General features: G+C 34.7%; 2 protein-coding genes across 3 annotated transcripts; both read left to right on the top strand.

The window, feature by feature from the left end:
- The first annotated feature begins 984 nt into the window (after nucleotides 1-984).
- Nucleotides 985-8,211, top strand: Mtpalpha (monolysocardiolipin acyltransferase Mtpalpha). The gene is made up of 14 exons (XM_076136278.1): nucleotides 985-1,186; nucleotides 1,312-1,415; nucleotides 2,042-2,228; nucleotides 2,627-2,819; nucleotides 3,304-3,425; nucleotides 3,607-3,836; nucleotides 4,048-4,227; nucleotides 4,858-5,024; nucleotides 5,414-5,643; nucleotides 5,925-6,117; nucleotides 6,459-6,594; nucleotides 6,791-7,014; nucleotides 7,270-7,386; nucleotides 7,632-8,211. The coding sequence occupies exons 1-14, from the start codon at nucleotides 1,117-1,119 to the stop codon at nucleotides 7,768-7,770; spliced, it is 2,292 nt and encodes a 763-aa protein (XP_075992393.1). The 5' UTR covers nucleotides 985-1,116; the 3' UTR covers nucleotides 7,771-8,211.
- Nucleotides 8,212-14,337: 6,126 nt separating this feature from the next.
- Nucleotides 14,338-25,549, top strand: LOC142987478 (aromatic-L-amino-acid decarboxylase). Of its 2 annotated transcripts, XM_076136276.1 has the most exons (7): nucleotides 14,338-14,534; nucleotides 20,988-21,023; nucleotides 21,434-21,518; nucleotides 21,952-22,186; nucleotides 23,166-23,415; nucleotides 23,623-23,771; nucleotides 23,868-25,549. In XM_076136276.1, the coding sequence occupies exons 2-7, from the start codon at nucleotides 20,993-20,995 to the stop codon at nucleotides 24,582-24,584; spliced, it is 1,467 nt and encodes a 488-aa protein (XP_075992391.1). In that variant the 5' UTR covers nucleotides 14,338-14,534; nucleotides 20,988-20,992; the 3' UTR covers nucleotides 24,585-25,549. The 2 variants fall into 2 exon arrangements, with proteins under 2 accessions (XP_075992391.1, XP_075992392.1); XM_076136277.1 differs by lacking the exon at nucleotides 20,988-21,023 and having other exon boundaries at nucleotides 14,339-14,534.
- Nucleotides 25,550-25,851: the final 302 nt, after the last annotated feature.

Raw genomic sequence — 25,851 nt, 5'->3', positions numbered from 1 at the left:
AACAAACTCTTCAGCTTTATAATATTAGTATAGATGAGTATAGATTCGTATAGATTAACTCAAAAATAAAACAAGATAACCTAACTAACTTTCATACTATATGCAGTAGTTTGCCGTTATAACTTTGATACAATGATAATTGTGAATTTCAGAACATTAATAACTATAAATTTTTCATTGTTTATGTTAATTTTGTTTACAGATTTTGACAACCCTATTTATTAATCTCTATTGACCCCTCACTCGTTTCTATTCACCCCTTACGCGTTTCTATTGAACCCTGCTATGTTTCCATTTACCCCATACTGTAGTTCTATTCACCCTTCAAACGATTCTATTCACCCCGTTTATACAAAAAAATGACTATTTCTGTGATTTAAACATATTTTTTAGGTTTAAAAACGTTTTTTCAATTAACAATATTGTATCTTTATAGATTAATATACACCTAAAGAGATAAACACTTCAAACAACTCATTAGAAAAGAAATCCCACTTTAAATCCAAAGTTTTGGAGGTCGATATTAAGGCATTCGAGGACGGTTGTCTTTGAAGCATTTTTTTGGGTATAAATATCATTTTAAACATTTAAACAATTATGACACCGCAGAGAAGTAATATCGACGTGTAATCATTTCAAATTTGAACTAAATTCTTCAACGAGGAGTACTCAAATATTGGTCTTGAAAACTTTCCTGATTTTTTTTCTATTCACCCCGCGAATTCTATTCACCCCGTTTTACGGTACCTTGTGCGGCCTAATCTTAAGAAATTCTAGACAGAGTAATATGTAAAAAGTCTTTATTTTAAAGTTCAATGGTTTTTACCATTGCATCCTCATCGAAACAACGAATTACCTACATTATTTTTTGAGGTCGCACAATATTTATGGTCGAAGAAGTGTAGCGTGTGAACTGTCTTAAAAGACTAGGGTACACATTTAAAAAAAATATTTTTCATTTGACGTCTTCATGTTCACTTCCCTTCTCTCTTCACCCCCTCTAACTCCCTACATCACGACGAAAGTTTAGGTTCAAAGTCTGGGTCCAAAATTATTTAATTAGTGAATTCTTCTTACAGTTTATTTAGTTTTTGTTGTTAAATAACTCTTCCAAATATGTCGAACAGCAAGATATTAAACGCTCTTAAGATCTTAAGAACCCGTAGGGATATGAAATATCTAACTGGTAAGTCTACTACTTGGACTTTCTTTTATGTGTTATTCATTTACCGACAAAGTTTTTTATGTAACAATTTTTATTAATATAGGGTATATTTATGTTATTTAATGTATTTTACGTTATGTTTATAGGTTTACAGAGTAGGACCTATGCAGCAGCAGCCAGTCAAGTTCATACAAAATGTAAATTGGTCAATGGTGTTTATGTGATCACTCTAGATTCTCCAAATGTAAAGGTTAGTACAACTCTATAAAGTTTATAACATTGGATATTTTAGTTAAAACATTACATTCATAAAATTCATTCTTGCAATCTCAGTGATGGCCGAGTTTTACACTATTCCTGTTACCATACATAAGATGGTTATTTAATTATTAAAAAGTATATGCCTCTCGTGATAAAAACTCTCAACAATAACAAATATCCTTGATAGTTGTTAATCAGATTGTAAAACACCTTTTTAAAGTTCTATTTGTTAGAATTAAGGTATTTTGTATGTCAATGAAGAGAATCTTTGCAAAGCCTAACACCTTAAACAATCCTTAATACATCTTAAAGGGTAACAAAGAGCTTATCCAGGTGACTGATGAACAGTATTTGGAGATAGGACTATTGTCCAGTATAACTAGGGCTAGAAGGAGCACAGTAACATCTTAAATAATAATTGTGGAATTTTCATAACTTATTGCAATCAATCATATTTTTAGGACCATCCATCCTACTTTGGTATGCTTAAGGATTATAATAATCCTTAATTTAGATAAAAAATAACACTAAGATAAAACAAATCAAAACTTAAGAATGTCCAAAACATTTTTGCCAATTATAACTTTTACATAAAATATTTGCCAATGGTTACAGGTTAACTCCTTAAATACTGCTGTTATGGATGAGGTGAGCAACATAGTAAATGAGGTAGATTCAAACCCCGCCATTGAGGCTGCAGTCATCATATCTGGTAAGCCAGGATGCTTCATCGCTGGTGCCGACATCACTATGCTGGAAGCCTGCAAGACCAAGGAAGAGGTAGTCACACTGTCTAAAAAAGGTTTGTATTCTATATTGACTATAGATGTGTATAGCGATGTCATCATTAACTTCTCAATAGAAATTGATTGACTCCATGAGAGTCCAAAGTTCAAATGTATCTGTAATAACCATAATATGCATGTTTGTTTCAATGTTACTTATTTATAGTTTCTTTATGAAAGGATAATTTTCCTATCATCACAGATAACTTAGTTTGCTGGATAGTTATTTGCAACAATTTTTAGACTCTTCTCATTTACTTCTGTTAAAACATCTTATTATTTCTATACTAACTTCATGAAGAAGAAAAGAATCTGGAATAAAGAAATCGGATTAGTGTTCAAATCAGCATTTATGATTAGACATGATGCATGTTTTAAACACAGATTATTTATTACTTTTGTCATTACATTTTAGGTCATGAAATTTTCCGAAGGATGGAAAAGTCACGTAAACCCTACATCGCGGCCATTCAAGGCAGCTGTCTTGGAGGCGGGTTAGAAACAGCTCTCGCCTGTCGTTACCGTATTGCCGTTAAAGATGGCAAGACTGGATTTGGACTTCCCGAAGTAATGTTAGGCCTGCTCCCTGGAGGAGGTGGCACCCAGAGGTAATACTACCTGCATGGTAACACTCTGATAAAATACACGCGGAAATGACCTTGACCTGTAGCAACTACATTATGTAACATTTGGCAATGAAATTTGAATATCTGGAATCAATGCCAAAATATGCATTCATATGCATGTATCATATTATGCATAGTGGATTTGATGTAAGATTTGTACTAAAAGATGAAGTTAGCTTAGTAACAGTTTGTATGATTATCACTGTTATTGATAGTAATTGACTTACAAAGTATAAATAAAGTACATACCTACTATCTCATTGAAGGCATTTACACAATATGCTTAACAAGAGATAAACACAATGTATACAGAACTCAAAGCAACTACATAAATGTATATGTAACTCTAGAGCAAGTTCTTTAGAATATTTTTTACACTATTTGCTATGTGTCTACACAATATTTTTTCTTTGAACTATGCCTTATGGTTAAAAGAACAATTTGTGATGATAATTACTCATTTCAGAATGCCAGTGCTCACATCCATACCTACGACTTTGGACCTAGCTTTAACTGGCAAGACTGTAAAAGCCGACAAAGCCAAGAAACTGGGAATAGTAGATTTGTTAGTTTCCCCTCTTGGCCCAGGTAATTTCTATATTTAATAAATATTTACTAGACTAACGCCTGATTTCATCACTTTAGAATAACAATCAAGTAGGTTATAAAATTGTACAGTTGTTCTCATAACTTAAATCGCGCCTCGCCATAGGAGTAGTCAGAAACCAGAAATAAGCTTAATAAATTGAAAATATTGTACTGTTTTTAGGTTTAGGAAAGCCAGAAGAAAGCACAAACAAATACCTAGAGACTGTAGCTATCCAAATTGCCAAAGACATTGCTTCAGGCAAAATGAAAGTAGATAGATCGAAAAAGGGATTAGTTGAAAAAATCACTGCCAGTGTGATGCAGTTAGAGTTCATCAAGAATATGATCTTCAAGAAAGCCAAGGAACAGGTTATGAAGGCTTCTCGCGGTCTTTACCCAGCTCCGTTGAAAGTAAGTGGATTTTATTTAAACTGCGCATTAATAGTCCATTGAAATGTTACAGCTTTTTGAGCCTACCTAGCCAGTACTAGCCACTAAAGAAAAATGCAATCTTAAATGGATTTTAAAATCAGATTCATTGTCATTTTCGAAACTGGAAAAACATGTTTTATCATTGGTAATAAATGCCAGTATTTATGAACTAATCTCAACTCGTTTTTAGATCCTGGAAGTAGTAAGGACTGGTGTTGACAAAGGCCCTGGTGCTGGTTACGAAGCCGAAGCGCAAGGTTTTGGCGAGCTAGCCATGACGCCACAGAGCAAAGGACTCATTGGACTGTTCAGAGGACAGACTGAATGCAAGAAGAACAGGTTTGGAAAGCCTCAAGTAGATGTCAAAACGGTAAGCATTTCTACAAAGAAGTAGAACATTTATTATAACTTTATTGCTTTTCGGTCTTTTTTTATACTTCTCATATTAATTTCTCTTTCCAATATCTTCATCAAGGAACACTACAGGTATGATATGTTTGCAATATATTTAGATACCTGTAGTGAATTCAACTTTATGATTGATTGGACCAACAAACTGAATGTTTAGGTTATGTAAAATTAAATTAGTTTATAATATAGATATTATTTAGATTATTTGACGTAATCCTTGGACTAAGTAAAAATAAAGATATATCTGACAATTTACTAACAAACGTAAACACATATAAAATATACAACCCTATTGTATAGCTAAACAATAGTTGTTATCACTGACCATTCACCTGATTGATTATTGAATATCGTTTGTTGGTCCAATAAGCACTCACAATAGAATAACTGTTTTACTAATAAACGTCCTGACAGCTATTCTGAGTAGTTATACAATGTTTTATCACTTTTAATCTATTTTCAAACTGTATATGAGTGAAAAAGACAAAACACTGAGTTATAAAAGCTTTCACGACGTTTATTAGTTAGGCAACTAGTGTCCATATGAAATAATATTTCTATAGAAAGTATAATACATTGTTTTGCTTAGATCGGAGTACTGGGTGCCGGTCTTATGGGAGCCGGTATCGTCCACGTGTCCATCGACAAAGGCTACCATGTAGTCATGAAGGACGCGACCAACGCCGGCCTGTACAGGGGTGTGGGACAGATCCAGACTGGACTTGGCAATGCTGTCAAGCGAAAGAGGATTTCTGCGTAAGTTACATACATATAATAGACGGCCGGTGCACTGGTTGTTTTACTGAATAAAACGTATCTCAATACTTTCTTCAATCGCAAATTACAGTAGAATGTAAACAGTTTATATTTAAGCTCAAATAACGATTATATTCTCCCTCTGTGAAGCCAGGGATATGGCTGAGGACAAGTGTTTCACGATAATGTGTCGGTGACGTGTCTAGCAATACCAGGTGATTTGTTCTGATATATCTGGCGAAATTGCACAACTTTTAGTCCCTATCGACGAGCGAAGCGTGTTGCATTTGTCCCCTTGTGTAGGATTGGCTAAAGAATACAATCAATTATTTTTATGTGTGTATCACGTAGAAATTATTAATAACCTTATTTTATACTTTACTATGCAGTCTCCAGAGGGACAAGTTCTTAGCGAACCTGCTGCCGACACTGGAATATTCCAAGTTCAAGAACTGTGACTGTGTGATCGAGGCCGTGTTCGAGGACATTAACATCAAACACAAGGTGATCAAGGAGCTGGAGGCCGTCATCCCCAAGCACGCCATCCTCGCCACCAACACCAGTGCTATTCCCATCACGAAGATTGCCGCTGGCAGCAGCCGCCCGGACAAAGTTATTGGTAAGCAAGTTTATCTATTTAGGTTTTTTGATGACAAATACTGTTTTGTTAGTAGGTGTAGTAGAAAATTTTAAAAACTATAACTTAATATAGACAATATTAAAAAGCGAAAACTTTTTTATATGCGTAAACTGTAAACAACCTCATATTAGCAAACATGAATAACTATTTCAATACATAGTTAAAAAAGCCACATGTCGCTTCTTAAGGCTGCGGTAGTCACAACACAACAGTTTTGCAACACAAGGCTGATTATAATATTCTACTTGTTTAATCATTAGGCATGCACTACTTCTCCCCGGTGGACCGCATGCAGCTGCTGGAGATCATCCGCCACCCCGGCACCAGCGACGACACGGCGGCGGCGGCCGTGGCCGTGGGGCTGCGCCAGGGCAAGGTCGTGGTCACGGTCGGCGACGGACCTGGCTTCTACACCACGCGTATCCTCTCCACCATGCTTAGCGAGGCCGTCAGGTAATACTTACCTATGTATTTTTGGCAAAAAAACGCCGCATTAACCGTCTTACATTTAAATATAAACATACCATATAACGGCTCTTACTTTTCTAATTTTAATTTTATACCTTGAAATTGTGTATTGGAAAGTTAAGCCGACCTAAATGTTTACAGTATACGTGAATACTGGCGTTTAAACGCGGTATTGCACATTTTTATGAGCGAACACATAGTACATGAAACTGCGTATACGTTACTATTCGTGTTTATTCATACGTAACGTTGTTTTATCAATACGTGATAGTACATTGAAAATATTAATATAATAATGTAATAATATTGTTTATTCTTGACGACAGGTTGTTGCAGGAGGGTGTGGATCCCAAGGATCTGGACAACATGACCAAGCAGTTTGGTTTCCCAGTAGGTGCTGCCACTTTGGCTGATGAAGTCGGTATCGATGTCGGCTCCCATATCGCTGTGGACTTATCCAAGGTAAAAATATTACGGAATAATAGTTTATTGGCCCACCAAAACAAGAGAAAGGTTTGGTGGCCCACAAAAAATTGAGCGTACAGAATTGATATTCATTATGAATCAGCTTTAGTAACCAAAATTATTTTCAGTTTAACATGCTTTATCGATGCCTCTATTTTCTAAGTTCCATTATTTACATATTTCGTTATTTTAGGCCTTCGGCGACCGTATCAGTGGAGGAGACTTGAACATCATGCAGGACTTGGTGAAGGCTGGATTCATGGGCAGGAAGTCTGGCAAAGGTTTCTATGTGTACGAAAAGGGCACTAAGAACAGGGATGTGAACCAGGATGCCGTCAACATACTGAAGCAGAAGTACTCGCTCGAACCCCGCGGCGCTAACACCGTTGAGGACCAACAACTGCGTATGGTTTCCAGGTAAATATCTATTATGTGTGATTAATTGCTTGAAAAGATTTCCTGGTGTGTAATAATCCATTTTCTAAATATTCTGCGTACCGAATTTTTATTAAGTAGTAACAAACATCCTAATGTCCAAAGTACCAAACTCTTTACAATATTTGTAAGATTTCGAGTTTGATTTCAATTCTTACGTGCGTAAGTAATTGGCAGTTATTCACGGATGTAATGACCGTTGACCACGATTATTTAAATATTGTATGAACATTTCAGATTTGTCAACGAAGCCGTCCTGTCTCTCGAAGAGAAGATTCTGCACAGCCCTCTGGAGGGTGATGTCGGTGCTGTGTTCGGTCTTGGCTTCCCGCCATTCACCGGTGGACCTTTCAGGTAATATTGCAAACTACAGCGTTCTTTCGAAATACATTACTACAATATAATACATTAATATATGTATGATGGTGAAATAGGCTAGGCTTGACGTAACAACTGTACCGGTAGAGGTCACTTGTACTAGTTATCAGATCGATTTAGGCTTCAGGCCGTTACGAGTGACTAATTTTAACTTTCAAGGACTTCACGCCTACGCTTATTATATCACTTAGCAGATCTTTGAACTAGTTTATGTATTTCAGATGGGTCGATCAATTCGGTGCTGATAAACTGGTGAAGAAAATGGAAGAGTTCCAAGGTCTGTACGGAGCGCCCTTCAAGCCCGCTCAGACGCTCGTAGACATGGCCAATGACTCCAGCAAGAAGTTCTACAAGCACTGAATATAATCGTTATATATTCTTATAAAACTTATTGAAAGTCTTCATTGCTCCTACTAGTGGTCTGGCTATCGTCGAATATGTTTCGTTTGATATTTATTTATGAGATCGTGATTAATCATGTATGTAAGAGATAGTAAGTGTAACACAGTCATGATCGTGTGAAATGTCCCATCTTGATATTATATTTTGTGTGAATATTTATACATCATTCATAGTGTTGTGTGAATCATAATGTTAAGAGATTTTTGCGTATGTAAGAACTATAAATGTAAAACATGTAGGAATAACTCGTAGGAAATCAGAATTAAACATTTTGATACTAAGTTTTATTGGTGAATTATGAATGTTTAAACTCCTGTTAGAGATTGCATTGAAATATTACTGCCTTCGTATGTATTCATATAGAAAGATGTTATCAGAATAAATTATTTTATATCAAAATGATTTTTATTTGCAAAAACCCGCTATTGTATATTTAGTCATGACCAAATGAATCGTCTTGATTTAAGAACATTATCATTTGATTGCGCATTACATTACCTCATTACTGGTTACGCTACGTTGATGTGTGCAAAAGATTAACAAGAAACAATTCGAATAATCCTCCTTCGATTGTCGCTAGATATTCTAATTAACTGGATTTTTCTAATACGTTTTAATTGGGTTGTGAAATTTCAAGACAATTCCTTACAACGCGTATACGACTAAACACATCATTAGAAGGGAGCTGGCAGAAATGAGTAATAGCCGCCTGCTACAGTCTGACCTGAGGTGCGAATCTAATTTCCGCGAATATGTTTTCACAGTAAATCTTTTTAAGGATGGAGAACTATTTATTGCGTTAATTTAACCTTATTGTACGTACTACTTACTTACTACTAACATTAGTGACTAAGGTAAGTTAGTCATTAACTCGCCGTAAATTCCTTAATTACTTGCATTTAAAAATGAACAAACAGGAAACTTCCTAGAATGAAGAATTGACATATTGGTAATTCGGACGAAACATAATGTATGGGAGTTCTTTTTAACTACGAATATTAAATTTTTAAGAATCTTTTATGCCTCGATTATTAAGTACCTATCGGCTATCGGGTAGGTGGGTAGAGCTACTTACTACTGGTTTTAATCATAACCAGCGGTTGCTGAATACGCATCCCACAAAAGTAATAAAATTATAAGTAGTAATGCACTCATTACATAAATAAACTCAATACTTCTCCCATGGGGATAGGTAGTGATAAACAATAGGTACAATTGCTACTGTCCTCATAAATTTCTTTTTCTACGTTTACGTTCTTCGTTTTGTCAAACAGGACCAAAACGATTCATTCATCTTAAAATATTACCGTTAAAGCCACCGAATAAATAGATATGTATGTATCTATTCTAGTAGTACGTAGGTAGATGCTTTCGCCCCTCGAGACAGTCCCGTCTCGTACTCTGTACTACGTACTACGAGTTCTCGATATAAATAAAATTCAATATTTTTTGTTTACTTTTTCAAATTTTCAAATACCTATGATACCTGTGAAAGATTCCGCTTGCTTGTGCCTCTAGTTGTTATTGCTGTTGTTGTTCTTATTCACTGTCAAGTGTTATTAGTTGATTTAGTACGAGAGTTGGATTAACTACATAGAAGTGTTTTGTTTGTTTTTATTCGACTTTAGTGAAGAATTAAATTATCCGTACTAAACAATTAATTTACAGCTCTTTAACTTTGCCCAAAAAACTGGCGGCACGCGCCATAATTCTTACATCAAATTTGGTATAAAATTAAAGTAAAACATTTTACCTACCTTCCTACTAATATTCTTATAAAATAAGCAATAATAAAAAAACATAGCTATAACATTTACCATTATTGAGAAAAAATAAAATTTGTGCAGCACTTCTCATTTACTCAATGAAATCAGTTTTTTTTGTATCGGGTTTAAAAGGCTTTACTGTTAGTTTACTTCTAACTTAACTGTTAGTCTACAGCAAGTTGGTAGTTTGATGGTAATTCTTATCCAATAAAAATATGTCTGATTAAATATTTAACCCGGAAACCAGGACCCTTGAATGATCATCTGTATGATACTCAAGTGAAATATCAAAATAAGATAACACTCGTCAAGTAGAGAATAATGGCGTGATAAGTCCCACTTGTTGCAGTCATCAGTGCCTCCCCGTGTCGTTACTATGGAAACGGGTCACCACCCTCACTCACACCTCCGCGGCCACCACCTTCTCCCAGCCTCTTGTGAAGTCGAGAGCCGAGAGTGAGCTTGCGTCATTGCGGGTAATTACACATCTAAAGCTTTTGATGGAACAGAGCTCTTCTAGGGTCGGACATGAGAGTAATAATTCATTTCCGTTACGGTTACAGATTTATCATGACTGGGAAATTGAGTTAGCTTTACAGCCTGTCATTGTGATAGTTTTGAAAGGGGCTAAGGATTTATTTAACGAGGCGAGGGCGAGACGGCCAAATTATGATGTAGGGACTAGTAGGGAGCTTATTGTGTAGATTAATAGAAATGTTAATTCTTAACTGTTCTTCACGATGTTAATTACAGATACTGGAATGCCTCTGATCTCTACAATTGTCGTTAAAATTCCTATGCGTCCTATTATTTAATTAGTAGGGTCTTGTTTATGTATTAAGATGATAACACGATAGCGCATTTTCCTGTGGTTTAGATTGAGTCGTTATTTTGCAAAAACCAGTATCTTATCAGATAATTTAGACGCAGTTAAATATGCTCTGCTATGCCACATGGTTTCTCATAAATAAGAAAAAAAATCTGCAGGGTTAGTAAAAACTAATACCGAATATTTTGCAGATAAAAAAGCCCTAAAGCTTAAATTTTTCCCAACTTAGGAATCGAACACAATTTAAGTCACTAACAGCGTCGTGGGGGTAAAGGTAGCGGAGTAGCGCTGTGGTCGTAGCAATGTAAATAGGGAGCGAGCTGCATCTGAAAGTGTAATTTAATCAAGATAAGACCAAAAGGATTATGATTCATTGGAACTTGGGAACAAAAGTTTTTCTTTCAACTTAGTGACAAATTTATTGAATGATATGTAGTGATTTTTTGCTATTTTTTTGTTTTCCTTGGTCATTGGCCACATACCTAAACTGGACGTATTTGGAGGACCGCAAAGTTCAGTTATGTACCTACAAAAGTACTCAATATATCTTTAACACTCTAACAATATGAAAGTATCGCCACCCTTACATCTCAATAAATGGGTCACTTTCCAGCAAAGCGGATTTCAGCAAGTTGTCGAGGCTAAAAGGAATTGAATCAATTCTCTCCGCTCCGTGCCTGCGAGGATGGAGTGGGAAGCTTCCTGTACACCCCTACCTTTTTCACTTTTAGCAAACTCGACATTAACAGAATAAACTTTATGATAAATAAGGAAAATATCTTAGGATCTATCTGTAATACTTAGATAGTGCTTATCAGCAATGTATTTTTTATTCTGGTTTTTCCTCCAGCTTAAAAGCATAACCACTCGTGACACGAGTAGATAATAATGTAACCAGAGTTTATCAGATGGCAGTTCCTAAGTATACAGGAAATCGAGCGGATTTAAACCAAAATTCCATTATTAATCACTAAAAATATTAAGTGATTAATAATGGAGTAGAAACTACTTAACAAATGTGCAAAGGTTTTTGTAGGTACCAAGACAGTAAAAATAACAAATTAACCATGATTTCAACTGGTTGGGCATAACTCTCGACACAGTACACCCTCGGTAGGTCAATTAAAACCCGCGATCGTTAGTCACGCGCTACACTACTACACTACAATGTCGTGTAACTTTGATTTCTCTCGGATTCTGTAAACTAAATCGGTTTCGTGCATATTTATGAACGATTTTTTAAAGCGAGGTAACTTTATTCAAATAGTTATTATGTTGACCTTTTGAAGGATAATGTATAAATAAGAATTGATCAAATCGTTGAATATATTTAAACGGTTCTCAGCAGCAAACTGGAACTTTATACCGTCAGACGCATTAGGTAGGTATATACCTAACCTACCTATATTTTATATTTTCGTAAGTATGTCTAATCTTGCCTATAAATCTCTACAGATAGAACTTTCAAACAATTAAGGTTATGTGAGCCGATATCAGGATATCCTTCACTGAAGGTAGAGGTCGCAGGCTCTATCGCTTGACGTTACCTATTCTAGTTATGATAACAATTAAATAGACATGTGTCACTATATACTTCTACAGACGAACTTCCGATTATATTGAAAACCAGAGGAACCTTTTTGTGCCGCAAGTATACCACCACGATCTTGAGCAAGAAAATAAAGATAATTATATATTTATTTGTTAAGATATTAATATTATTGTAATATTAACACACTTACCCAGATATTACCCACAATTTAGTCGTTTTTTCATTACTTTTAAATACATCCTTTGTAGAATATATTAAGTGTTCCTTTTTGAGGACATTTCTTACAGGACTTTATCAAGACTTTTACAGGCTTCAATTCAAATCGTAGGTGCTTGAAAATATGGCAGAGAAATACTCCGAATAAGAGTTTCATTTATTCTTATTATTTAAGTACCTATATTTGACTTAATCGAGTGAGTAATTTCTCGATTGCGTAATAGTTGCTCAGGCTAATAAGCTCTAATCTTAATCAACTCCAATCGTTAATGTCAATCGACACGTTTTCGTTTGCAGTTCGTAACTTATGAATAAGGAATCTAAAAATAATTATTTGATCAAATTAATAAGAAGGTATTTGTGCCGTTTAATTACTAAGATAACATCAATCGGTAATTTACGCAGGTACCTACTTATTTTATTTCCTTAATCAAAGTCCATGCTCGTAGTAGGTATGACTTAGCTTGCTGTTTCTTTGACCACTTCGACCACCAGTTGATCAGTCCACGTAGAATCACGAATAAGCGAAATAACTCGCAGTGATTACCAAATAGTTTTAGTAATTGGGCAATTAAACTGTGTTATCTTTTGTTAAGTAAGGTTAGCATTTAAATTCCTTAGTAACGTTGCGCCCGTTACCAAGTTATTGGCAAACTGAAAAAAAATAATGTAAATATATATACTTGTTCACAAAATGACCACAAAAATGACATTATACTCGTACTATACTATGAATAAGTACTTACGGCATGTTTGTTTGTTATTATACGGAACTCAGTTTTTACTTTAAATCAATTCAAATCTTTCTTCGCTAAAACTGTACTAAGATGTGTGATCTTTAGGTTATTGGGCAAATTGAATTGTAAATGTTACCGAGGCGAGGGAAACATGAACAACCCACGCTCGCAAGTGTTGCAGCTCGCCTCTACCAAGCGCCTTCGACATGAAACTGTATAGAAGAACACATATAAAGCAGAATACATGTAGGTGCATAAATAAATAATATGTTTTTAGTACTTTTGAGTCACGATACTCTGTTAGAGGCGGGTAACATAAGTATTGAGTAAGATTAAAAAATAAAAAAGTAAAGTAAATGTAGAGTCTTGAGTATTATACAGAAACAATATGTTTTCATAGCATCATAACAATTATAGTGTTAACTTAAATGAGTCAATAGTAAAGCACTATGGATTATTGGAATAATTAATTAAGTGAGGTGGACAATTTTTATTCAGCTTAATATTTACGTTAATCACTTCAAAGAAGTCGTAGTGACGTTACTTAAGCGTGCAACATGACGGGAAAATCCTTTTTATGGGTCTTTTTAATGCAAAATTATAATAATAAGTAAATAAGTGAATAGTGTCAGAGTTTATACTTAAGTATATAGTTAAATATACGTGTACTGTATGTTGGCCTACTTTGATAAATTATATGTATGACATTTTAATCGTAAGTATTAGTGCACTAAGTGATTTTTTTGGAAGAGGTCTTACCCCCGGTTTCTGAGTAAATTTAGCGGTAGTTCATCTATTCAATAGCGTTTTTTATATGAGTTTTGACACTATTGAATAGATAAACTACCGCTAAATGTACCTCAGAAACCGGGGGTAAATCCATACAATGTTTTTAACCGCTGAAAATGCTAAACTGATTTATGTTTTGTAAGCATGACAAATTAACTTCAGGAATTAATTACATATCCTACTTTTTTCTCCAATAGAATCCAAGCGAACGATACCGAGTCTAAAACTTGAAAGATTGATCGCCCTGTATATTAACTACAAAAAAGTTAATAATGAACCAAACTTTGTTTTACGAAATTAAACGTAATTGGTATCTAGGTCTAGGTAATTACTTTTTTGCTAATTGTTGTGTCGTAAACAAAAATATATACCTACCTAGTTTATAAGTAGACTTCAGTAAGTTACACGCTTACATACAATTTTCCCAACACACCTACTAACTTTACCTGGGTTGTAAAATATTGAAAGGTGAAAGCTCTATCAAAAGGTAGAGCCTGTGTTCCATAAGTACAGGATACTTTGGCTATTCAGTTCTTCTTTTAAGAGTGGAGTTGACGGCTCATGCGCCGCGGCTCATCTTCTAAATGGAGTCAGCTATAACTATAGTGCACAGTTCACTTGTATCGTTGGTATATAAAGTTGCGAGGTTGGCGGCGGCGGGCGTAGTCCGACGCAGGCAGTACACTGGCGCGCTGCGAATCTACAAACGTTCATTTGCGCGCTACAATCACGGGAAATATTCCAAAACTAAGTAATCATTAACTAGGTGTACATTGTGTTTTTGTTTAACCTCTACAGTTTTTGTGATTCCACTTTTTTGACATAACCCTTCGGTAAGTGTTTAATTCAAGGTAATTTTTTAATTGCTTTTAACTAAGTAAAAGCTCTAGATACCTATTTAAAAAGAGATTATCTATGATAAGGGTAATAAAGACTTTATTACAGTAATGATGATTTTGTATTATTGATTTTAATAGGTTTTGATAAAAACAATAATTATTAATCTGTTATCAATAGCAAAAAGAAGACTTATTATTTTAGTGACTAGGTATAATTATGAAATGATTGAGTTGTATTTAAGTGATCGATATGTATTCTAATGAGCAGGTACTTAGATAAATCCCGGTGGAAGGACCTCGAGAAGGAAGTGCTTTTTAGGAAAATAATTCATAGCGAACCTACTAGGTACATAGGTAAATTTAAAAAGAAAGTTAATGTGATCGAAGCATTAAAGTTATGTATTTTTTTTTAAATCAATTTTGTATAGGTAGTCATTTAAGATTGCTCGCTCATTGTCATGAGGTAACGACTTTTAATGATATCTGGAGACCTAATAGGTAACTTGTTCGTAATTGTCTTTTAATTTTAACCTTGAAATTTCAACTTTCCAACTATCCTGACCGTGACATTCACAAGGTTATGTCAAACTAGCCACACGATTAAATATCTATAATAATATTATTATTATTATAGCGATAGTAATTTGGTCTGTCTATCACCTTTAAAAATCTGTGGTTGGATAGGATAGTATACTGGGTAGGTACCTATAAGCCAGAGAAAGGCATAAGAAACCTTTCTAAATCCAGAGGAACCGTGACAAAAGTTAAAAAACAAGTGAAGGAACTTTGTACGCAAAAGTTTTTTACTTATTGTGTAGTAAAATACCTTTGTTTAATATATTAAAAAAACAATGTCTGTCTGATTGTTCTTTAAGCTTTTATTTCTAAAATCACTGAATCAATCAAATCAAAGCAAAATGATGTGCCTTATTTTTTCTTAAAGAGTCCTAGATAGGCAGACCTAGAAGTAAAAGCTCTGTATCTATCGCCTATATAATTTAATAATCAATGAGAAACCAGTTGCCTATTTAAAGAGTCTAGTTTTATTATCGTTTATAGCAAATAAAGCATGTGCCATTCTCCTGCTGAGTGACATTTACAGGTTTTTCAACTCTAGTTTAAACTCTACCTTAATAAAACAAGAATACGTATTATTAGTAGGCTTTTAAATTGATGATTATAGACGGATATAATAACATACCTACCTACTTTTTATAATTTATTGGTCGATATTTAAATCTATTAAAGAAACAAAGTTAAACATGCGTTAAATAGGTAGGTACCTAAAATTTAATGAGCGTATCACCACGTAGCAGCGATAGATATGATAGCGGCCGCTATATTGACAAAATAAAAGATTTTATCAAAACAATATTATGTAAAAATCATATCAGTAATTACGTGTTGTAACTTGTTGTTTTCCTTCTAGCCCAATCACGTAAAAGTCGTACTTAATTAGTCATATTTTTATTGATTTAAATACGTGCAGCAGTGATAAAAATGTATACAATACTGTTTGCCTTGACACACTAGTCGTATGACGATATACAAAAACTGTTGATATTTTTTATAAATATTTAATGAAAAGGAGACCAACTGAACCATTCTTAAAACAATTCTTAATTAAAAGACAAAAACCCAAAAAGATAATTGCATTTTCTTCACATAATTATTTTATTGTACGTGTTCAAGTTTTACCTCGTAAGTGTACCCCACACTTAGCAATTTATTTTTAATTTCACGACCGTGTAGATGATAAATCCGGATATTACTGGCTATTGACATTTAGGGAGATAGGTCGAGAGCGGTCATCAGCGCGCGGTCGATCCCTTGTTGAGTATGAATGCTAACACCTAGATATGCCATTCATATCAGAGGTAGAGTTCAGTACATTTTGCATATGTACTGTAGTAGTGACCACTGCTATTTCTGGTATCTGTACTCTTACTGTGACTGTTGTTTTAAATGTGCTTTCGTGCGGAACGTACAGTATGTTATTTAAGATCTCTCGTTATCAGTATTTTTATAGCTGTAGTGTAGATGATAAATTGGTTAACAATGAAATTCATTGATATAGTTGCCACCTTGACTGGCACTCAATAATAATACGTATTTCAATTGCATTTTGCTCCATTTGGATATAGATGAAAAACGTAGACACATCACAGTAATGATAATGACAGGAATTATCAATGTCTTTTTCTTATATTGTAATTAATTTTATACGGTACAATTACCTTGAATAAAATATTGGTAGCTAAGTATTAATATAAAACCGAAAATAACTCTACCTGTTACGTGGATGCAATTTGACAGTGCAATAGAATGAATGAGGCAATGTTCAGGGGAAAGACATAAGACTATTTAAAATAAACCAAGGGGTAACTTAGTTGCTGCCGCGAGCACAGCGTTACGTTTTTAACATAAATATAATAGAAAGGAAGTCATTTATATAAGAAAAACACCGAAATAATTCAAAGCACCACGTGCTTACCGATACGTAGAACATTGTTATTAATGGGAATTTTACTCCAACTGAATAAAACGTAACTCAACCATTCATTACCTTATCAAAGTCAACACACTAGTAACAGCTGATTCATTCACCGTCAGAAGCTATAAGCTCTCACCGGTCGAAGAAATAAGGGAATACCCGTTGCCTACGTCATGATGTGGTTTTTCCCGTTCCGATGCTGCGGGTGTCGCAGAATACCTGCTCTGTAAACATTAATTTGTAAACACATTTTTGCCGACTTATTTCCCCAAACAAGTTTATTTATCAAATAATTTTCCTTAAACAAAACGACGGAACGTGATAACTTGAGTTGTTTCGATTCCTTTATAATTTGACATACAGATGAAAAGTGATGAAACAAAGTGATGTAGAAATTAATGTTTACTTATCAAAGTTGTCCTTATCGCATTATAGTAATAATACAAGGCAGGTCGAATCAATCTCTACGGTAGAAATTATTAGAACACAATAAGTAGTAAATCTATAAGAATTTATCATCATCTGATTCGCTGTTAAAATCTTTCAGGTAGGTAATATTTGGTAAACGTATTACGTTAGCAAGTGTTAAGACATGGCCACCTTATACCAAGTGTCGACTAAATCCTATATCTATTGTGTTCAAGTATCGGACAATAGGTAATTTTGACCAAGAGTGTAAATACAGTTCAGTATTACAAATAATCTGATATAACGGTGTTTTATCCATTTGTGTTACCCGATGACTGATGAAAATTGTTTTATGAGCTGAGTTTAGTAATCTGTGACTTGTAACTGATACTATTTATTAATTACTAGCTGACCCGCGCAACTTCGCTTGCGTCACATAAGAGAGAATGGATCATAATTTTCCCCGTTTTTGTAACATTTTTCGTTGCTACTCCGCTCCTTATGGCCGTAGCGTGATGTTATATAGCCTATAGCCTTCCTCGGTAAATGGACTATCTAACACTGAAAGAATTTTTCAAATCGGAACAGTAGATCCTGAGATTAGCGCGTTCAAACAAACAAACAAACAAACAAACAAACAAACAAACTCTTCAGCTTTATAATATTAGTATAGATTGTTATAAATAAAGTTGACTTCGTGAACAAAACAGTAGCGCAGAGTTATTTGACCGTTGTCGCTGTCTCTACCTTTCGAACTAACGACAAACTTATTTAGTGTGACTTTAAAAATCATAATATAGCACGAATTATTTGTCTTTAATGCTAAAAACTGTTGCCAAATAGTGAAAATAATTTGTAATATGAGTAATAGACATACCCATTATCCGATTTAACATACTTATAAGAAGAGCCCGCACTTTGACAGCGTGGTGGAGTTCTCCTCCCTGATTCCGGGAAAAGACCCTTGCCCAGTAGTGAGACAGAAAAGAGTTATATTGAAACATATACCAAACAATAAAATCTTAGTATGTTTCTTATACAATTCTAGCAGACCCGACAGACGTTGTCCTGTCTACACGTCTTTAATATGTTTTTTTTTTTTTAATAATCTTAACCATTCTCATATCCCCTTGAACACACACAAAAAATTTCATCAAAATCGGTCCAGTCGTTTAAGAGAAGTTCAGTGACATACACACTGACAGAAGAATTATATATATAAAGATATACACGTATGGTTTCACACGGTCATATCTCACGACGTGTCCGGTTTTACGTAAATACTTATGTCCACTTCCGTTTATTGTATAAAATAATACGTTATTTAAGTCTTTCGACCTCGTTGCAACTGGTTTACCATGTTATGTTGTCGTGTAATTAAACTATTATAATCGCAACAATGAATTATTAAACAATTGTACCGTTTACCCCAGTAACGTGCCAATGTCGCGAACAAATCATTCCACAGATATCTACTTACCTATCAGAATACAATAATTCTCATAATCGTTAGTTCGTATTATTGTTGAATTATTCATATGGGTACCTAGATGACCTAGGTTTCTGTGCTTCAGTAACAGCCAGCGCGTACCGATTACATGATTCTTAATATTATCCTAACCTGTTCACTGAACTATACACATGTCTCACTGTTGATGCAACTGACACTGGTTTTCTTTTTCCCTGGGTTACTCAATGTTTATGGATTTTCCGGAAAATTGTCCTTCCTGTGTGATTATGGTAAAATCAAATGAGTGTAATGTGTTTATACGTTAAGGTAAGGGTAAGGTTTGCGTCCAGATCAAGGGCAATACCACAGGATATTTGTTCCTAGTTTACCAACATAAGTACTTTAAATACTAATCGACAAATAATAATAACCTCTTACAAAGTTACTCGTAACTGATTTTGTGGCCTTAGTTTAATCAGTACGTAAAGTGTGAAGAGTTCGCTTCGGTAACTTTTTCAGTGATCGCGTGAGTGTTGGCTCGCCTTGGCCCTAAACCTAACGATCGATGCCGTGAATCTGAACCGCTTTGTTGAATTAAACATTTGGTCGGAGCTCCACTCTCGCTGAAAGAGATAACGCCATAAATTATGACCGCAGTCTTTCTAACTGACTTAATAAACATAATGCCATGTTTATGGAGTAGAATGTGTTGTTATATAGGTACTATTTTCCTACAGTTAGGTACACAAAATACTGCTCGGTAAACTGTGCTATTAACTTTGAAGAGAAGACGTGGGTTTCAGAAATAGTTTTTTTTTATTTCAACAATGGTGAACTACCTATTCTGTTTTAACAACAACAACCGTCAATGATCTGTGTCATCTACCAAGGTTAAAAGTGTCCACGACTCTAACACGTCCATTTTAATAAATGTGTAAGTCTGCAAGATGACTAAAATATCGTCGTTTACCGGTCATTACTGTCATGTCCGGTTATTTTTTGTGACGCTGTGTATTATGTGAAGTCGCTAGCTCTTTGATTTTCTGTCGGCAATCACAAGGCGTATTATGATTTGATAACAATATATATGATTTGACTTACGATTGAGCGGTTTCGCAGTAAAATAAGCATTTTAACATTTGTAGTAGAATGTTCTTAGATCCATTGTTAATCGAGTATCTAGTATAGTAGGTACGGTTATGGACTTTGGCCATTCCGAAACTCGATGGCCATGTTGACAATATTTAGATTGTAGTAGGCCCCTTCTAGGCGATATAGTGAAGAATTTAGCAAGCGATAGTTACTCAGACTATGTAAACACTGGCCGGTGGTGGCGAGGTCCATGCATAACCTCGCACCACTTGCTCGCCGTGCGGCGCGCACCCGCCGCGTTGCGCAACCGCACCGTACGTTGTGCCCGCGCGCCGCTCTCTCGGCATTGAACAAGGACCACGAATTCAAGTCTATTCACATAATTTACTTGACAACCGGTAGCATTTCCACTGACATTGAATATGTGACATAATTGGTATGATGTAATAATTAACACTGATCGTATCATGTCGATATAACCTTAGGAACAACAGACAGACTATTGTACTGAAAAATAAAATTAGCGGGCAAGAACAATATGAATATGACCAACAACTCCCACAGTTTGTGATTAGAAGTTTTCAAGTACTTTTGATTTCTTAAAGGAGGAACGGCTCACGATGTGGCTGAAAATATCTTATATCATGTAATGAACCAATTTGTTATTATAAAACAAAAGTATATAAACCCGAACTTACTCTATCACATAGGTAGAGTCACTTAGCTCAAAGGCTATCTATCTTATGCTATTTAGACACACTTTGGTAGGTGTAGGTACCGTACATTTACAATAACTAACCGAGCTAACTTTATAGCCACCCAAACCCAAACCCTTGGCACTATCTTCTGTCATTGAATACAATATTATACATAGATACTAGATAGAATAATATTATGTGAATTATGGCTATTATTATATTCAAATGATTCCTAATAAAACTTGTCGTATATTATTATTGTCCTGTATCATTAACAATAACTAACTTAAATTATTTGATCTTAGCTATCATGTCTGAAGGGGATACAAAACTCAAGTTTGGTTCGTATTTTACTTACAACCCGCTTCCAGAATGAACTGTCTAAGTATTTATGGTTTGCGAAATTATTGACTCCAACAAAATTTTTGTTTTGCTCTGTGATTTGATGTTTTTTTATTCTTGTTGCCATTTTCTACTTCCATTGTCTTTAGTGCAGAATGTTATTTTTATGTAGTTGCTTTTACTGTTCATGTGCCATAGCCAAAAAAATTTTCCTCTGTGCTTTCTGAGAGCCTATATATTTTACTCTTATAATTTTATTTTAATTAGTTCCTTTTCTGTTTACCGACATTGCTTTATCGGTAAAATTATGTTACTATTCTCTTGTAAACCGCTGTATTTCTAGATGTTAAATTATGCGTATGGAGGTTTATTTTAATAAGATATTTAATTAATCACTTTTTGTTCCCAGAAACGATGGAGGCCGGCGACTTCAAAGATTTCGCGAAAGCGATGACTGATTACATAGCTGAATATTTAGAAAACATCAGAGACAGGTAATTATTAGATATATTTAAAAGATTTCTTTTGTTGTTCTTTTTATTTTAAAGCAAAAAGTATGACTTTGCAATGTTTAGCAAAATGCAAGCCGGTTTTGCTCAAAATAGAAGAAAGCCGCCATTTAAAATAAAGAAAACACTTAGAAAAAAAAACTCTAATGGCATTTTGTAATTTTTTTGACGTCGAACAGCCAGTATGGTTTTCTTGATTGTTGTTCTTTTTTAATAAACCTTTTTTCATTTTGTTTACTTGTATATTCTTTTTATTTGAGGGAGTATTTTTGTAGATACAATATTTTTTAGCACGTCATTAAAAATTACAGTTCAAGATATATCTAAGAATCTCGTACTACATCAGATAGGAGATTGACAGTTATAAACTCAACTAAGATTATCAATATCATTTACCGTGATGTTTGGTATATTTCAGGCAAGTGGTGCCGTCAGTAAAGCCAGGGTACCTTCGCCCTCTGGTGCCGGAGCAGGCGCCGCAGCAGGCTGAGCCATGGACGGCAGTGATGGCCGATATCGAGCGTGTCGTCATGTCCGGCGTCACACACTGGCACTCGCCTCGCTTCCACGCCTACTTCCCCACAGCTAACTCTTACCCAGCCATCGTGGCTGACATGCTGAGCGGTGCCATCGCTTGCATCGGATTCACATGGGTAAGTTCAAAAAGAAAAAAAAATGATAACGTTAAATCTACTTTTCCCTTTGTATGTATGTAGCCTACATATAGGAAATAAAAAATTCACAAGTAAATAAAAAAAAACTGTACTCACATATTTTTATCGTAGTTCTTGAATAAATAGTGTTAGGTGAAATATAGGTATCTAATGCCGAATTTAAACTGGGGAAGCAGTTGTTTAAAGGTTACTATTTGATTAGTTAGTATCAAGGACAATTAACTAAAGCACATAATGTTGGTACAACGGCGCGATGAATAATTCAAGAATGCGGAATAATAAATTAGACTAAGGGGCACTTTTATTGAGTTATTCCGTTTTTTTCTAAATATACTTAATTAATAAGATAGATCGAACAACATAATAGATAATATGCTAATTAAATAGTTTGTATACCTATTGATTCCAATCCATTTATGGTCAGGTCATAGACCGTAGTGGAATCTGTTTATTAACATATTAAATGCGAAAAAAGCAACACATTTTGTTAATATCAATTATACCGAAATGTAGATACCTAGCAACTTTTATTATAATAAACTGCACGTAAATAACATACGATAAAAGTTTAAATAAATTTAAAAAGTTTTTCAGTCTTGGCTTTAGTGTCTGTTGTTTTAACCGAATTAATATTTCTCAGCAGTTTCTTAGTTATTTTTCAATTTTTACTGCACAGTAACCAGTATAGTTCTACGAATCGATGCCAGTGTCAATGTCACATTTGTACAAGGAAAACGAGTTGTGTTGTAGTCACATGCAACCGGCCACTTTTTGTACAAAAATTAAGAATATTGTTATACAGGGTGAACTATTTAAATAGGCTTGCAAAAAGTATTCAGAAAATATGGGTCTAATTCTCTCTACCGGCGATACATCTAGTAGCGGACTCACGAAAAAATACTGAAGTCCTACTTTTTGACCTTTAAAAATTGTTACAAAATCGATGCTTATGTTTTAGATCGCTAGTCCAGCGTGTACGGAGCTGGAGGTTGTGATGCTGGACTGGTTGGGCCAGATGTTGGGTCTCCCTGAGTGCTTCCTGGCCCGATCCGGTGGAGAAGCCGGCGGCGTTATCCAAGGCACTGCTAGTGAGGCTACCCTCGTCGCCCTACTGGGTGCTAAATTCCGCACCATCACTCGTGTTAAGGAAGAACACCCTGAATGGACTGAAAATGAAATCCTCTCCAAACTCGTTGGCTACTGTAACAGTAAGTGACGATATTTCTTATTGATGACGTTTGTAGGGCCTGTACATACAAGCGTAGAAGAGTCAATAGTGAATAAAAATGTCCGGGATCACTATGAACCTTTAAATTTAAATATTACTCGCTGTCAATGACTTTTACTGATATTGCCTTATATTATATGATTGCGATACGAACTGAAACGATATTAACGGAAGATTGACTTAACAGAACAGGCCCACTCTTCTGTGGAGCGTGCTGGACTACTGGGCGGTGTCAAGCTCCGTTCATTGCAGCCTGACAGCAAGAGACGTCTTCGCGGTGATACTGTGAAAGAAGCCATTGAAGAGGATATCAGCAAAGGACTTATCCCATTCTACGTAAGATATTTTAACTACCTAGCTATATAGCACTTTCTCTATTTCTTTATTTAATTATAGCAGTCATTATGCATTACAATTTATTTTTTGTTGCAGGTTGTGGCTACGTTAGGAACAACATCATCCTGCACGTTTGATGCTTTGGAAGAAATAGCTGATGTTTGTTCGTCACGCAATATCTGGGTGCATGTGGACGCTGCCTACGCAGGTTCCGCTTTTATTTGCCCAGAATACAGATACCTCATGAAAGGCGTTGAGAAAGCGGACTCCTTCAATTTCAACCCTCACAAATGGTTGCTAGTTAACTTCGACTGCTCAGCTATGTGGTTGAAGGAACCACGCTGGATTGTTGATGCGTTTAACGTTGATCCACTATACTTGAAACACGACATGCAAGGATCTGCCCCAGATTACCGCCACTGGCAAATCCCTCTCGGCCGTCGGTTCAGAGCCCTGAAGTTATGGTTTGTCTTGCGTCTGTATGGTGTAGAGAATCTTCAGAAACATATCAGGAAACATATTGCACTTGCTCATCTGTTCGAGGAGTTATGCTCTGCTGATGAGAGGTTCGAAATCTTTGAAGAAGTTACCATGGGTTTGGTGTGCTTCAGATTGAAAGGCGAGAACGAACCAAACGAAGAATTGTTGAGACGTATCAACGGCCGTGGTAAAATACATCTGGTTCCTTCTAAAATCGACGACGTTTATTTCCTTAGACTAGCGATTTGCTCACGCTTTAGCGAAGAGAGTGATATCCATGTGTCTTGGGAAGAAGTGAAGGCTGCCGCTGATGAAGTGCTTAAAAGTCAGTAAGAGCTGGTCATCAGTAAGTAATTGAAAGTTCGCAGTCTAATTTTGTTGTCATAATGAGAATTGTAACTCAGCTAATTTACAAAGGTGCATAATTTTAATTATTTTAAATAAAATACGAGCAACAGTTTGTTGATTCGAAATAACTAGTTTCTCATTTGTCTTACAACGCATTTAGCGAAATGGGTGTCTATTTAATCAAAGTAGATCGAGGTTATTACAATATTAAAAATATATTCTTCTTGCCGTCTATGACAATAACAAGTTAGTAAAATGTTTATAGAGAATTATGTAATTTTAAAAATAAAAGCAGGTGTAATTATTCATTTGTTGTAGTAAAAGTAGTTTTTAACTCTACTTCGCCCACATATTTATTAAATGTTGTTGTGAAATGTCAGAAACTTTTAACTATGTCGATATTTTGTCTCAAATTTACCTATTTGCTGTGTGTAGCCTAGAAATTTATATACAATCAATAACTATTATACTATAGCAATATCAATGAGTAAATACATAATATACTAGTTAGTAGAAAATATTCTTGCCTCTTCTCTTTAGTTTCAAAAAATAATTGTATGTAAAGCAATTTAAGATATGAAATTATTACATATTTTATATATTTAATAATGGTGTAAAAATTGTTATTCGTGATTTAGTAGTAATATTTATTCAAGTTCTTGTTATTTCCCTTTTGGGAGTTTTTGATGAGTGAAAATAACTTATTTATAAGTTGGAGTAATCGTGACAATACTTTTTAAATTATTTTTTTACATAATACTATGGTGTAAATTATTTTCATATTAAAATGCCTTTTTTCAGACGACTGTGTACCTATATTTTGGTATTATAGTTACTACTTATTTTGTAAAATAGAATATAAGTAAAAAACTATGTTATACCGATTATAATAAATGTTATATGTGTCTATATAATGTAATATTTACCACAATAAACGCTATTATAATTCAGTTTAAAAATGTTATTTTTTTTGTAATACCTAAACCTTTACCAATAAAGCGAAACATTTACAGATAAAAATATTTACTTAAGTCGACGTATAAGTATTTTAGTTGACATAATTTTAATGGCAGATTTCTTTATATAAAAACACAAGCGCCTTCAATTTGAATTCAATATCTAAACCAGTGGTCCGCGAATGATGTTAAAATTTTAAATTTTCTGGATGACTATTTTACACTTTATTTTTAACTAGCTGACTCGCGCAACTTCGCTTGCGTCACATAAGAGAATTTTCCCCGTTTTTGTAACA

Source organism: Anticarsia gemmatalis, chromosome 3 (genome assembly GCF_050436995.1).
Source record: "Anticarsia gemmatalis isolate Benzon Research Colony breed Stoneville strain chromosome 3, ilAntGemm2 primary, whole genome shotgun sequence".
Taxonomy (NCBI): Eukaryota; Metazoa; Arthropoda; class Insecta; order Lepidoptera; family Erebidae; genus Anticarsia; species Anticarsia gemmatalis.
Note: the sequence above shows the minus strand (reverse complement) of the source record. Positions and strands in the feature narration are given on the sequence as shown.

Bases quoted from the DNA above. Each gene is read 5' to 3' on its own strand.
- Mtpalpha (XM_076136278.1), top strand. From the start codon at position 1,117: ATGTCGAACAGCAAGATATTAAACGCTCTTAAGATCTTAAGAACCCGT. The intron at 2,820-3,303 runs GTAATACTACCT...TACTCATTTCAG, and splicing joins GGAGGAGGTGGCACCCAGAG to AATGCCAGTGCTCACATCCA. The intron at 7,015-7,269 runs GTAAATATCTAT...TGAACATTTCAG, and splicing joins CAACTGCGTATGGTTTCCAG to ATTTGTCAACGAAGCCGTCC.
- LOC142987478 (XM_076136276.1), top strand. From the start codon at position 20,993: ATGTCTGAAGGGGATACAAAACTCAAGTTTG. The intron at 21,519-21,951 runs GTAATTATTAGA...GGTATATTTCAG, and splicing joins TTAGAAAACATCAGAGACAG to GCAAGTGGTGCCGTCAGTAA. The intron at 23,772-23,867 runs GTAAGATATTTT...TTTTTGTTGCAG, and splicing joins AAGGACTTATCCCATTCTAC to GTTGTGGCTACGTTAGGAAC.